The 16,749-nt window shown below is 42.7% G+C and overlaps 1 protein-coding gene across 1 annotated transcript in view; it reads left to right on the top strand.

The window, feature by feature from the left end:
• Positions 1 to 16,749, top strand: part of LOC133614008 (sodium-driven chloride bicarbonate exchanger-like) — a 154,956-nt gene that overhangs the window by 53,082 nt on the left and 85,125 nt on the right. The window contains exons 11-14 of the mRNA XM_061971937.2: positions 1,535 to 1,673; positions 6,323 to 6,483; positions 9,053 to 9,238; positions 11,414 to 11,502. Coding sequence (XP_061827921.1) covers positions 1,535 to 1,673; positions 6,323 to 6,483; positions 9,053 to 9,238; positions 11,414 to 11,502 — 575 coding nt within the window. The remainder of the gene's footprint in view (positions 1 to 1,534; positions 1,674 to 6,322; positions 6,484 to 9,052; positions 9,239 to 11,413; positions 11,503 to 16,749) is intronic.

Raw genomic sequence — 16,749 nt, 5'->3', positions numbered from 1 at the left:
CTATTGTACTACTACTGTGCTACTACTGTACTACTACTACTGTTCTACTGTACTACTACTGTGCTACTACTGTACTACTACTACTACTGTTCTACTGTACTACTACTGTACTACTACTCTACTACCACTGTACTACCACTGTACTACTACTCTACTACTACTGTACTACTACTACTGTACTACCACTGTACTACTATTGTACTACCACTGTGTTGCTACTGTATTACTACTACTGTTCTACTACTGTTCTGCTACTGTACTACTACTACTACTACTAGTGTACTACTACTACTGTTCTACTACTGTACCACCTCTGTTCTACTGTACTACTACTGTACTACTACTGTACTACTGTACTACTACTCTACTACCACTGTACTTCTACTCTACTACTACTGTACTACTACTGTACTACTATTGTACTACCACTGTACTACCACTGTGCTACTACTGTACTACTACTACTACTGTACTACTAATACTGTTCTACTACTGTACTACTACTGTACTACTACTGTTCTACTGTACTACTACTGTGCTACTACTATACTACTACTACTGTTCTACTGTACTACTACTGTACTACTGTACTACTACTCTACCACCACTCTACTACTACTCTACTACTACTGTACTACTACTGTACTACTATTGTAGTACCACTGTACTACCACTGTGTTACTACTGTATTACTACTACTGTTCTACTACTGTTCTGCTACTGTACTACTACTACTAGTGTACTACTACTACTACTGTTCTACTACTGTGCTATTACTGTTCTACTGTACTACTACTGTGCTACTACTGTACTACTACTACTACTACTGTTCTACTGTACTACTACTGTGCTACTACTGTACTGCTACTACTGTTCTACTGTACTACTACTATACTACTACTACTACTGTACTACTGAAGTACTACTACTGTACTACTACTGTACTACTTCTGTACTCCTACTGTACTACCACTGTACTACTGTACTACTCCTACTGTACTACTACTACTGTACTACTATCCTGTGTGTCGATCATGAAATGGCCAAAAGTATTGAGACACACCTCTTAACCAATTAGTCAATCAAGCTTTGATCTTGTTTCTAAACCTATTTTTGGTTTTGGAAGTGATGTTCTAGTCCCACTGGTCCTCAGAAGTCCTGCTGGGGTGACACTGGAGTCAGAGTGGGTACTAAACATCCATATAGTGGTAGCGGCGCCAACGTGCGTTGTGTGCATTTGCTCATGTCCTCTCCAAGTCGAAGGTGAGTCCATAACATGCTAAATGGCTGACTGAATGACGATTGGATATAACGTAAAAGAAAGTAGCGCTTTATAGTCCGGAAATACTTTTGGAAAGTTGGACACAAAGTCCCTCAAGGACGATCCAATCCTGTCCAAAGCAGTTTAGAGTGGAAGAACTAAGATCTTTGACCCAGAACACATTCCCAGACTTCAGGTTGAGGACCAGATCCTGTCTGAGGTGTTCCAATACTTTAGTCCGCAGGTGGAATAAGTAGTTTGTGTTCCTTCCAGACACTCCCTCGCAGAGAGTCCACCTTCTTCTGGGCGCAGAGGATGAGGACGAGGAGCATCTTCCTCACGACCTCTTCACGGAGATGGATGAGATCTTTGTGAGGGAGGGGGGCCAGCTGGAGTGGCGGGAAAGTGCCAGGTAGATTTTGTTGTCACAACTAATCTGTCTGGAAAATCCATATATAAGTGTGAAGGCAACACATGACGTAAGTGTCTATATTAGCCTACTATCAAAATGACTTTAAAAGTCTTATATAAGTGTTATAATGAAGACAACACATGACGTAAGTGTCTATATTAGCCTACTATCAAAATGACTTTAAAAGTCTTATATAAGTGTTATAATGAAGACAACACATGATGTAAGTGTCTATATTAGCTATATTAGCCTACTATCAAAATGACTTTAAAAGTCTTACATACGTGTTATAATGAAGACAACACATGATGTAAGTGTCGATATTAGTTATATTAGCCTACTATCAAAAGACTTTAAAAGTCTGACACAAATGTTATAATGAAGACAACACACGATGTAAGTGTCTATATGTGCTATATTAGCCTACTATCAAAATGACTTTAAAAGTCTTATATAAGTGTTATAATGAAGACAACACATGATGTAAGTGTCTGTATTAGCCTACTATCAAAATGACTTTAAAGTCTTATATAAGTGTTATAATGAAGACAACACATGATATAAGTGTCTATATTAGCCTACTATCAAAATGACTTTAAAAGTCTTATATAAGTGTTATAATGAAGGCAACACATGACGTAAGTGTCTATATTAGATATATTCGTCTACTATCAAAATTACTTTAAAAGTCTTATATAAGTGTTATAATGAAGGCAACACATGATGTAAGTGTCTATATTAGCCTACTATCAAAATGACTTTAAAAGTCTTATATAAGTGTTATAATGAAGGCAACACATGACGTAAGTGTCTATATTAGATATATTCGTCTACTATCAAAATTACTTTAAAAGCCTTATATAAGTGTTATAATGAAGACAACACATGATGTAAGTGTCTATATTAGCTATATTAGCCTACTATCAAAAGGACTTTAAAAGTCTTATATAAGTGTTATAATGAAGACAACACATGATGTAAGTGTCTATATTAGCTTACTATCAAAATGACTTTAAAAGTCTTATATAAGTGTTATAATGAAGGCAACACATGACATACGTGTCTATATTAGCTATAATAGCCTACTACCAAAATGACTTTAAAAGTCTTATATAAGTGTTATAATGAAGACAACACACGATGTAAGTGTCTATATGTGCTATATTAGCCTACTATCAAAATGACTTTAAAAGTCTTATATAAGTGTTATAATGAAGACAACACATGATGTAAGTGTCTGTATTAGCCTACTATCAAAATGACTTTAAAGTCTTATATAAGTGTTATAATGAAGACAACACATGATATAAGTGTCTATATTAGCCTATTATCAAAATGACTTTAAAAGTCTTATATAAGTGTTATAATGAAGGCAACACATGACGTATGTGTCTATATTAGATATATTCGTCTACTATCAAAATTACTTTAAAAGCCTTATATAAGTGTTATAATGAAGGCAACACATGATGTAAGTGTCTATATTAGCTATATTAGCCTACTATCAAAATGACTTTAAAAGTCTTATATAAGTGTTATAATGAAGACAACACATGATGTAAGTGTCTATATTAGCCTACTATCAAAATGACTTTAAAAGTCTTATATAAGTGTTATAATGAAGGCAACACATGACATACGTGTCTATATTAGCTATAATAGCCTACTACCAAAATGACTTTAAAAGTCTTATATAAGTGTTATAATGAAGACAACACACGATGTAAGTGTCTATATGTGCTATATTAGCCTACTATCAAAATGACTTTAAAAGTCTTATATAAGTGTTATAATGAAGACAACACATGATGTAAGTGTCTATATTAGCCTACTATCAAAATGACTTTAAAGTCTTATATAAGTGTTATAATGAAGACAACACATGATATAAGTGTCTATATTAGCCTATTATCAAAATGACTTTAAAAGTCTTATATAAGTGTTATAATGAAGGCAACACATGACGTAAGTGTCTATATTAGATATATTCGTCTACTATCAAAATTACTTTAAAAGTCTTATATAAGTGTTATAATGAAGGCAACACATGATGTAAGTGTCTATATTAGCTATATTAGCCTACTATCAAAATGACTTTAAAAGTCTTATATAAGTGTTATAATGAAGACAACACATGATGTAAGTGTCTATATTAGCCTACTATCAAAATGACTTTAAAAGTCTTATATAAGTGTTATAATGAAGGCAACACATGACATAAGTGTCTATTTTAGCTATAATAGCCTACTATCAAAATGACTTTAAAAGTCTTATATAAGTGTTATAATGAAGACAACACATGAGGTAAGTCTCTATATTAGCTATATTAGCCTACTATCAAAATGACTTTAAAAGTCTTACATACGTGTTATAATGAAGACACACATGATGTAAGTGTCTATATTAGTTATATTAGCCTACTATCAAAAGACTTTAAAAGTCAGACACAAATGTTATAATGAAGACAACACATGATGTAAGTGTCTATATGGGTGTTGTGTATACAGGGGGAGTAGTGACGGCACAGTTCCACAATGGGGTGATGTTGCTCTATGTTTTATTATAAATATGCACAATATATATATAATAATAATACACAATACTAAATATATATATACTAAACAAGAGAATGGAGTGTGACTAATCCAAAAGGGGTGTATGGTGGGAGATGATGTGTATGAATGATTAGCTGTTGAGTATTACCTAATTGTTGGATGAGGAAGCAGACAAGTCCTTGAGACAAGTGGGAGGTCCGTGGGGCTGAGAGAGGCGTCAAGGGGTCCGTGTGCAAAGTGGGGGTCGAGGATCGAGGGTGGCAGTCCAAAGGGGAAGTCGAGGCGCACAGCGCGATCATGCAGGGACGAAGGCAGCCTGCTGGAGAAGACGACAAGGAAGAACAGTGAAACACGGAAGTGAAACACAGAGAGAGAGAGAGAGAGAGCGAGAGAGAGCATAAAGCTGAGTAGTCGGCTTACAGTACACAACAGAAGATTAAGTTCCGGCAAGGATCCTTGGATCCATGGTCTTTATTCAGCTCGCCTTCATCAGTCCCAGGTGTGCTGATTGCTGATCGCCCATAGGCTTGCTGACATGTGGGCGTGATGCGGCCAGCGCGAACAGGGGCGTGTCTAGGCGCACTTCCAAGGGAGGTGACGGCAGACCCAGCCGCCGTGACAGTACCCTCCTCCTTATGGACAGATTCCAGCTGTCCTTGGACTGAAAGCAGAAAAACAAGATCAAGAAACAAGGGAGGACGGAGGGGGGAACTGGTGGTGGGTCGCTGGCCCAAGTGTCCCCGAATCCATCGGGGACAAGTCTGGTGGCCGCGGCGAGTAGACTGCTGCTGCAACCGGTGAGTCAGACGGCCAAAGAACGGCCACCTTCTTGGCCATCGGGAAAGCGGACGCGAGTGGCACCAGACACAAAGCAGCCAACGAGATCCACGTCCACGTCCTGGGCGTCGCTGCTGTTGGCACAGAAAGCGTCCATACCCTGGCCACAGAGGGCGCCGCGTGCTGGCGCCAGATGTCCGCCTGTGCGACCGGCCAGCCGGAAGTCGTGGGGGCGACAATGCTGGAGACGTGGAGGATGATGACGTTGGAGCCGGAGACGTGGAGGACGCAGGCTGAGAAGCTGGCTGAGGTGCAGAAGCAGGCGCTGGCCGTGGTGCTGAAGACGGTGCTGCTGGCCGTGGTGCTGACTCGAGAACCAGCCTGGGTGCAGGTGCTGGTACAGGGGCCAGTCTTGGAGCTGGTACTGGTTCGAGGACTAGTCCGGGTGCTGGTACTGGGGACGCCGTGGCGAAGTTGGTAGAGTGGCCGTGCCAGCAATCGGAGGGTAGCTGGTTACTGGGGTTGAATTCCCACCTTCTACCTTCCGAGTCACGTCCGTTGTGTCCTTGGGCAAGACACCTTCTACCGTCCGAGTCACGTCCGTTGTGTCCTTGGGCAAGCCACTTCACACCTTGCTCCTGATGGCTGCTGGTTAGCGCCTTGCATGGCAGCTCCCGCCATCAGTGTGTGAATGTGTGTGTGAATGGGTGAATGTGGAAATACTGTCAAAGCGCTTTGAGTACCTTGAAGGTAGAAAAGCGCTGTACAAGTATAACCCATTTATCATTTATTTATTACTGGTATGGGCACCAGTCTAGGAGCGGGTGCTGGCATGGGCACCAGTCTAGGAGTGGGTGCTGGTCTGGGATTCAGCCTGGGAGCTGGTGCTGGTCTGGGAGCGAGTGCTGGTCTGGGATCCAGCCGTGGAGAGGTTGCTGGTGTAGGAACCAGCCGTGGAGCGTGTTCTGGGTCGGGGACCAGCCGTGGAGCGTGTGCTGGGTCGGGGACCAGCCGTGGAGCAGGTGCTGGGTGGGGGACCAACCGTGGACTAGGTGCTGGGTGCGGGACCAGCCTTGGAGCAGGTGCTGGGTCGGGGACTAGCCGTGGAGCGTGTTCTGGGTCGGGGAACAGTTCTGGAGCGTGTGCTGGGAGTCTGGTTGGTGGGTGTGGCCAGGCAAACCGAAAGCGGTAGCGGCTGGCCGCAGCTGTGCTACCTCACCAGCACAATCGTCAGTATCACAAACATAGAGGTCGAGAGGAAGTGGGACTGTGGTTGGAGGTGTGTGGCCAGGTGACTTCCACCAGGTGTGTCCTCAGGTGGTTGAAGTTTGAGGAGGACGTGGAGGACGGAGGCGAGCGGTGGAGCAAACCTTACGTGGCCACGCTGTCGCTGCACAGCCTGTTCCAGCTGCGAGGTTGCATCATCAACGGCACCGTGCTGCTGGACATGAGGGCCCACACCCTCACTGACATAGCAGGTAACTCACCATGAGGGCCCACACCCTCACTGACATAGCAGGTAACCCACCATGAGGGCCCACACCCTCACTGACATAGCAGGTAACTCACCATGAGGGCCCACACCCTCACTGACATAGCAGGTAACTCACCATGAGGGCCCACACCCTCACTGACATAGCAGGTAACCCACCATGAGGGCCCACACCCTCACTGACATAGCAGGTAACCCACCATGAGGGCCCACACCCTCACTGACATAGCAGGTAACTCACCATGAGGGCCCACACCCTCACTGACATAGCAGGTAACTCACCATGAGGGCCCACACCCTCACTGACATAGCAGGTAACTCACCATGAGGGCCCACACCCTCACTGACATAGCAGGTAACTCACCATGAGGGCCCACACCCTCACTGACATAGGAGGTAACCCACCCTGAGGGCCCACACCCTCACTGACATAGCAGGTAACCCACCCTGAGGGCCCACACCCTCACTGACATAGCAGGTAACTCACCATGAGGGCCCACACCCTCACTGACATAGCAGGTAACCCACCATGAGGGCCCGCACCCTCACTGACATAGGAGGTAACCCACCCTGAGGGCCCACACCCTCACTGACATAGCAGGTAACTCACCATTAGAAGCACATAGTCATCAGTACTACATATTGACCACGGACAATAAAACAAGCACATAGTCATCAGTACTACATATTGACCACGGACAATAAAACAAGCACATAGTCATCAGTACTACATATTGACCACGGACAATAAAACAAGCACATAGTCATCAGTACTACACATTGACCACGGACAATAAAACAAGCACATAGTCATCAGTACTACATATTGACCACCAACAATAAAACAAGCACATAGTCATCAGTACTACATATTGACCACGGACAATAAAACAAGCACATAGTCATCAGTACTACATATTGACCACAGACAATAAAACAAGCACATAGTCATCAGTACTACATATTGACCATGGACAATAAAACAAGCACATAGTCATCAGTACTACATATTGACCACCAACATTAAAACAAGCACATAGTCATCAGTACTATATATTGACCACCAACATTAAAACAAGCACATAGTCATCAGTACTACATATTGACCACGGACAATAAAACAAGCACATTGTCATCAGTACTATATATTGACCACCAACATTAAAACAAGCACATAGTCGTCAGTACTACATATTGACCACCAACAATAAAACAAGCACATATTCATCAGTACTACATATTGACCACGGACAATAAAACGAGCACATAGTCATCAGTACTAGATATTGACCACAGACGATAAAACAAGCACATAGTCATCAGTACTACATATTGACCACGGACAATAACACAAGCACATAGTCATAAGTACTACATATTGACCACCGACAGTAAAACAAGCACATAGTCATCAGTACTACATATTGACCACGGACAAAAAAACAAGCACATAGTCATCAGTACTACATATTGACCACGGACAATAAAACAAGCACATAGTCATCAGTACTACATATTGACCACGGACATTAAAACAAGCACATAGTCATCAGTACTACATATTGACCACCAACAATACAACAAGCACATAGTCATCAGTACTACATATTGACCACCAACAAATAAAACAAGCACACAGTCATCAATACTACAAATTGACCACCAACAATAAAACAAGCACATAGTCATCAGTACTACACATTGACCACCAACAATAAAACAAGCACATAGTCATCAGTACTACATATTGACCACGGACAATAAAACAAGCACATAGTCATCAGTACTACATATTGACCACGGACAATAAAACAAGCACATAGTCATCAGTACTATATATTGACCACCAACATTAAAACAAGCACATAGTCATCAGTACTACATATTGACCACGGACAATAAAACAAGCACATTGTCATCAGTACTATATATTGACCACCAACATTAAAACAAGCACATAGTCGTCAGTACTACATATTGACCACGGACAATAAAACAAGCACATAGTCATCAGTACTACATATTGACCACGGACAATAAAACATGCACATAGTCATCAGTACTACATATTGACCACGGACAATAAAACAAGCACATAGTCATCAATACTACATATTGACCACGGACAATAAAACAAGCACATAGTCATCAGTACTAGATATTGACCACAGACGATAAAACAAGCACATAGTCATCAGTACTACATATTGACCACCAACAATAAAACAAGCACATAGTCATCAGTACTACATATTGACCACCAACAATAAAACAAGCACATAGTCATCAGTACTACATATTGACCACCAACAATAAAACAAGCACATAGTCATCAGTACTACATATTGACCACCAACAATAAAACAAGCACATAGTCATCAGTACTACATATTGACCACCAACAATAAAACAAGCACATAGTCATCAGTACTACATATTGACAACGGACAATAAAACAAGCACATAGTCATCAGTACTACATATTGACCACGGACGATAAAACAAGCACATAGTCATCAGTACTACATATTGACCACCAACAATTGCGTGTGCAGACATGGTGTTGGACCAGCAGGAGTTGTACTCTCCGCTGGGTGAGGAGCTGAGAAAGAAGGTGCATGAGACTCTGCTGAAGCGCCACCATCACCAGAACCAGAAGAAGCTGACCAAGCGTCTTCCCATCATGCGCTCTCTGGCTGACATGAGTCGACGGGCCTCAGACGTCCACCTGGACAAGAACGGTGAGGAAATGGAGTTTTCTCTTCTCATCGTTGGTTAGGAAGTATAATAACTTTAACCCTTATGGTGATGCCATAATACAAACCCCGTTTCCATATGAGTTGGCCTTTCCTTTTAACAACACTCAGTAAAGGTTTGGGAACTGAGGAGACACATTTTTGAAGTGGAATTCTTTCCCATTCTTGCTTGATGTACCTTTCAGCATTAATGGTGCCTTCACAGATGTGTAAGTTACCCATGTCTTGGCCACTAATACACCCCCATACCATCACACATGCTGCCTTTTACACTTTGCGCCGAGAACAATCCGGATGGTTCTTTTCCTCTTTGGTCCGGAGGACACGACGTCCACAGTTTCCAAAAAAACAATTTGAAATGTGGACTCGTCAGACCACAGAACACTTTCCCACTTTGTATCAGTCCATCTTAGATGAGCTCAGGCCCAGCGAAGCCGACGGCGTTTCCGGGTGTTGTTGATAAACGGTTTTCGCCTTGCATAGGAGAGTTTTAACTTGCACTTACAGATGCAGCGACCAACTGTAGTTACTGACAGTGGGTTTCTGAAGTGTTCCTGAGCCCATGTGGTGATATCCTTTACACGCTGATGTCGCTTGTTGATGCAGTACAGCCTGAGGGATGGAAGGTCACGGGCTTAGCTGCTTATGTGCAGTGATTTCTCCAGATTCTCTCAACCCTTTGATGATATTACGGAGCGTAGATGGTGAAATCCCTAAATTCCTTAAGGTTTTTCTTAAACTGTTCAACAGTTTGCTCACGCATTTGTTGACAAAGTGGTGACCCTCGCCCCGTCCTTGTTTGTGAACGACTGAGCATTTCATGGAAGCTGCTTTTATACCCAATCATGGCACCCACCTGTTCCCAATTAGCCTGTTCACCTGTGGGTTGTTCCTAATAAGTCTTTGATGAGCATTCCTCAACTTTCTCACTCTTTTTTGCCACTTGTGCCAGCTTTTTTGAAACATGTTGCAGGCATCAAATTCCAAATGAAGGCCAAGCTGGGACTAGGATAGTCCAGTTTGTAGGCAGTAAAGGCCAAGCCGGGACTAGGATAGTCCAGTTTGTAGGCAGTAAAGGCCAAGCCGGGACTAGGATAGTCCAGTTTGTAGGCAGTAAAGGCCAAGCCGGGACTAGGATAGTCCAGTTTGTAGGCAGTAAAGGCCAAGCTGGGACTAGGATAGTCCAGTTTGTAGGCAGTAAAGGCCAAGCCGGGACTAGGATAGTCCAGTTTGTAGGCAGTAAAGGCCAAGCTGGGACTAGGATAGTCCAGTTCGTAGGCAGTAAAGGCCAAGCTGGGACTAGGATAGTCCAGTTTGTAGGCAGTAAAGGCCAAGCCGGGACTAGGATAGTCCAATTTGTAGGCAGTAAAGGCCAAGCCGGGGCTAGGATAGTCCAGTTTGTAGGCAGTAAAGGCCAAGCCGGGACTAGGATAGTCCAGTTTGTAGGCAGTAAAGGCCAAGATGGCCTTGTTTGTGAATGACTGAGCATTTCATGGAATCTACTTTTATACCCAATCATGGCACCCACCTGTTCCCAATTTGCCTGTTCACCTGTGGGATGTTCCAAATAAGTGTTTGATGAGCATTCCTCAACTTTATCAGTATTTATTGCCACCTTTCTCACCTTCTTTGTCACGTGTTGCTGCCATCAAATTCTAAAGTTAATGATTATTTGCAAAAAAAAAAAATGTTTTATGAGTTTGAACATCAAATATGTTGTCTTTGTAGCATATTCAATTGAATATGGGTTGAAAATGATTTGCAAATCATTGTATTCCATTTATATTTACATCTAACACCATTTCCCAACTCATATGGAAACGGGGTTTGTAGTATAATAATAGTATAATATTTTTATAATAATATTATAATACCTCTAACCTTTGTGCAGGTCAGATAATGTCATAATAATATAATACATGTATAATATTAATAATGATATAATAACTCTAGCCCTTGTGCGGGTCAGATGACATCATAATAGTATAATAAAACTATAATGATAATGATATAATAACTATAACCCGTATCTAGGTCAGATGAAATAATAGTATAATAATAATAGTCTGCTAACTCTAACCCTCATCCAGGTCAGATGACATCATAGTAGTATAATAAAACTATAATAATAATGATATAATAACTCTAACCCTCATCCAGGTCAGATGACATCATCGCAGTGTCATTTAGCAGCTCCAGATGGGAAAGAGGACGCCAGCAGAGAAAACACTTCTGTGGATTTAAGCAAGGTACACTTCAATAATGACACTGCAATCACACATGGACACTCATGCACTTTATTCTAGCCCATCCTGTACTGTACATACAGTACATGCACACTATATGCAGTACATGCACACTAAATACACTACATGTATCAAATCAAATCAAATCAACTTTATTTATAAAGCACATTTAAAATTTACCACAGGGGTAGCCAAAGTGCTGTACAATGAGCAGGTTAAAAGATAAAACGAGTACCGAGCAAACACAACACAACACAAACAGAACATGATAAAAAATAAATAATTAAAATAGAATTAATAAAAACATAAAAACATAAAAACAGGATCACAGCAGGTGTATTATGGGGCGCCATTGCAGGATGGATATCACTCAGTGTTAAAAGCCATGGAATAAAAGTATGTTTTTAAGAGAGATTTAAAAACAGGAAGAGAGGAGGCTTGTCTAACACTCAGGGGTAGGTCGTTCCAGAGCTTGGGAGCAGCAACGGCGAAAGCTCTGTCACCTCTAAGCTTCAGCCTTGTGTCAGGGACCGTCAACAGCAGCTGATCGGCTGATCTTAAGGATCGGGTGGGGCAGTAAGGCTGAAGGAGGTCGGAGAGATAGATTGGCGCGAGGTTGTTTAGACATTTAAAAACAAATAAAAGGAGTTTAAAATGTATTCGGTAACGCACAGGGAGCCAGTGAAGGGACGCTAAAATAGGGGTGATGTGCTCACGTCTGCGGGTCTGTGTTAGCAGACGAGCAGCAGAGTTCTGCACGAGCTGCAGGCGGGCGAGGGAGGCCTGGCTAATGCCAACATACAGGGCATTACAGTAATCAAGACGAGTCGAGATAAAAGCGTGGATTAATTTCTCAAGATCATGTCTTGATAGAAGCGGTTTCACTTTCGCTATTTGGCGTAATTGATAAAAGCTTTTTTGAACGACGCTGCTGATTTGTTTTTCGAATTTAAAATCTGAGTCAAACTTTACCCCCAGGTTTGTGACAGAGTCGCTGAGATACGGGGTCAGAGTGCCGAGGTCAACGTTGGGGGAGGGAGAGCGACTTGGACCGAACAACATAACTTCTGTTTTGTCTTCATTTAGGCTCAGGAAGTTAGCTGAAAGCCAGACTTTGATGTCGTGCAGGCAGTCAATAAGACTTTGAACCGTGTTATTTTGTGCCATGGGAAAATAAATCTGGCAATCATCGGCATAAAAATGAAATGCAATACTGTACTTCCTAAAAATAGAACCAAGGGGGAGAAGGTAAAGCGCAAATAAAATTGGGGCAAGGATTGAACCCTGGGGGACCCCATGTGGTAAAGGAGCTGTGGACGACATAAAACTGTCTACTTTTACACAAAAACTCCTGTCGGTTAGGTACGACCGGAACCAGTTGAGGGCGGCGCCCTTAATGCCCACACAGTTCTCAAGACGAGTGATTAAGGTGGCGTGGTCGACGGTGTCGAACGCAGCAGACAGATCTAAAAGCACCAGGACAACATATTTACCAGAATCAGTGGACAGGAGGATATCGTTAAAAACTTTTAGAAGCGCTGACTCTGTGCTGTGGAGGGCTTTAAAACCGGACTGGAACAGCTCAGTGATACCATTATCCTCTAAGAAGGGCAGCAACTGACTGTAGACAACCTTCTCTAATATTTTGGAAATGTATGGAAGATTAGAGATAGGTCTGAAGTTAGAGAGGAGAGAGGGGTCGAGGCTGGGTTTTTTAAGTAGAGGTCGTACCACTGCATGTTTAAACTCTACTGGAACTATTCCAGAAGAGAGGCTACTATTGATAATGTTAAGGACACTTGATCCAATAGTAGCAAGTACCTCCTTAAACAGGCGAGGTGGGAGGGCATCTGCAGGAGAACCAGAGGGCTTCATATGACTAACTGTGTCACTTAAAAAAGAAAAGGACACCGGCTCAAACTGATGGAAAACAGAAGAGAAATGCAGGGGAACAGAAGGGTCATATGAAGGCTGAGATAGACTGGCTCTAGTTGACACAATTTTGTCAGTGAAAAAATGGAGACAATTTTCACAGAATTCAAAAGAAGCATCAAAACCAGCAGATTTGGGAGCATCAATGACAGTGTTAATAGTTTTAAACAGAACTCTGGGGTTGTTACAGTTAGAAGATATAATCTGAGATAGATATATATTCATTTCTGCTTTTACAGTCATCTGAAAGGAAAACAGGCTTTCTTTAAAAATGGCAAAGGACACATGCAGCCTGTCTTTTTTCCATTTTCTCTCTGCTCTTCTACATACGCGCCTGGCAGCCCGAGTGACGTCATTCAACCAGGGTTGAGGCGTGGCTTTAGCGCGGCGGCATTTGAAAGGCGCGATCGTGTCCAGTGTTTGTGAACAGATAGAGTTGAACCCAGAAACCAACTCTTCAGTATTCAGACACACAGATGCTGCAGAATTATCATCACAAAGAGTCAAAAAAATAGAGGAGAACCGAGCAGGAGACGAAGAATTAAACATGCGAGAGCGTTGGGGCGGTGCGCACAATTTAACTGGACACTGCGTGGGAATATCAAACAGGATCGGCATGTGATCAGAGAACACAGCGTCGCAAATGTCCAAATTAAAAACACACAAACCATACGAGAGCACTAAATCGAGTGTATGCCCGCGTTCATGTGTAGAACCACACACAGACTGTACAAAGTTAAATGAGTCGATTATATTCAGGAAGCTCCTGGAAAGCGGCTCATCTGGACAGCAGGTGTGAATATTAAAATCACCCACAATAAGGACACGATCATATTTGGGCAGGATTTCAGCCAGAAATTCAGAAAAGTCAGTTATAAAGTCTTTGTGGTACTTGGGTGGTCGATAGATGACGGCACACAGGACGACATCAGAAAGACCCAGTTCAAACATGCACAGTTCGAAGCTTGAAAAGGAGGATTGTAGGCGGATCTGACGGCATTTAAAGTCATTTTTAAAAACGACTGCTAATCCTCCTCCTTTTCGACCGGACGGCCGTGGGGAATTAAAGTAGGAACACTCCGAAGGCAGAAGTTCATTAAGAGGGGCGGACTCACCGGCTCTCAGCCATGTCTCCGTCACACAGAGGAAGTCCAGTCCGCGGGAAGTGAAGAAATCCTTCAGGATAAAAGTTTTGTTTGTCAAAGATCTTGCGTTCACAAGACCGAACCTGGCGGGGGCCAGCACGTCCAAGGCCGCAATTAATCCGGGTGGGGCCCGACACACAGCCCGCAGGTGGCGGTGATCCACCCCGCGCCTCCGGGGGCGGGGACAGCAGGAGCGACGACGGCAAGCTTCTTCCTCCAAACCAACGATAGGAACCAGCCAGGAGCCGATCGGATCGAGCGAGCGTGGGTGCAGGAGGAGACCGGATACCGCACCATTCATCCTTCGGGAAGCCACGGGAAGCCGGGCCAGGAGTGCCCTAACTTTCACCAGCTGGCCGCCACGTTTACCGCGGCGCCGGAGACGCTTCCGCCGGGGGAGAGGAGCCAGGGGGCGGGAAAGGAAGGCAGGAATCCGGCCAGGTGAAAAAGCTGACTGGGACGTCGAAAAACCAACGTCGAAGTTGATCATATCAGTGGGAGAGGGGCAAAGATCCAACAGTGTTTGGCGGTCGTACACTATATACATTCCAGGTACAGTACATACATACCATGTACAGTACATACATACCATGTACACTATATACACTACATGTACACTATATGCAGTACATGTACACTATATACATTCCATGTATAGTATAAATATTTCATGTGCAGTATTTATATTCTATGTAGAGTATATACTGCATGTACAGTAGAGTCCTTTGTCTGTCTGCTCCACACAATGTTTTGTTTCTAGAGAGTCAGACTTCAACTTTCATCATAGCCATATTTTTAAATGTTGTATTGTATGCCCGTTCCAAATAAACTGGAACGAACGAAGGAACGAAGGAACGAACAAAGCAAGGAACGAACAAAGCAACGAACGAACGAAAGAACGAAGGAACGAACGAACGAACGCACAAAGGAATGAATTAAGTAACGGATGAAGTAACGAATGAAGTAACGAATGAAGGAAGGAACGAACAAAGCAAGGAACGAACAAAGCAAGGAACGAACAAAGCAAGGAACAAACAAAGCAAGGAACAAACAAAGCAAGGAACGAACGAACAAAGTAACGAATGAAGTAACGAATGAAGTAACGAATGAAGTAACGAATGAAGTAACAAACGAATGAAGTAACAAACGAAGGAAGGAACGAACAAAGCAAGGAACGAACAAAGCGAGGAACGAACAAAGCAACGAACGAACAAAGCAACGAACGAACGAAAGAACGAAGGAACGAACGAAAGAATGAATGAAGTAACGAACGAAGGAACGAAGGAACGAACGAACAAAGGAACGAACAAAGGAACGCACGAACGAAGGAACGAACAAAGCAAGGAACGAACGAAAGAACAAACGAACGAACGAAGGAACGAACAAAGGAACGAACAAAGGAACGAACAAAGGAACGAACAAAGGAACGAACAAAGGAACGAACGAAGTAACGAATGAAGTAACGAATGAAGTAACAAACGAAGGAAGGAACGAACGAAGGAACAAACAAAGCAAGGAACGAACGAATGAAGTAACGAATGAAGTAACGAATGAAGTAACGAATGAAGTAACGAATGAAGTAACGAATGAAGTAACGAACGAACAAAGCAACGAACGAACGAAGGAACGAACGAAAGAATGAATGAAGTAACGAACGAAGGAACGAAGGAACGAACAAAGGAACGAACAAAGGAACGAACAAAGGAACGAACAAAGGAACGAACAAAGGAACGAACAAAGGAACGAACAAAGGAACGAACGAACAAAGGAATGAATTAAGTAACGAATGAAGTAACGAATGAAGGAAGGAACAAACAAAGGAATGAACAAAGCAAGGAACGAACAAAGCAAGGAACAAACAAATCAAGGAACAAACAAAGCAAGGAACGAACGAACAAAGTAACGAATGAAGTAACGAATGAAGCAACGAATGAAGTAACGAATGAAGTAACGAATGAAGTAACGAATGAAGTAACAAACGAATGAAGTAACAAACGAAGGAAGGAACGAACAAAGCAAGGAACGAACAAAGCAAGGAACGAACAAAGCAACAAACGAACAAAGCAACGAACGAACAAAAGAACGAAGGAACGAACGAAAGAATGAATGAAGTAACGAACGAAGGAACGAAGGAACGAACGAACAAAGGAACGAACAAAGGAACGAACAAAGG

Source organism: Nerophis lumbriciformis, linkage group LG13 (genome assembly GCF_033978685.3).
Source record: "Nerophis lumbriciformis linkage group LG13, RoL_Nlum_v2.1, whole genome shotgun sequence".
Taxonomy (NCBI): domain Eukaryota; kingdom Metazoa; phylum Chordata; class Actinopteri; order Syngnathiformes; family Syngnathidae; genus Nerophis; species Nerophis lumbriciformis.
The sequence above is the reverse complement of the archived record's forward strand: the minus strand, read 5'-3'. Positions and strand labels throughout refer to the sequence as shown.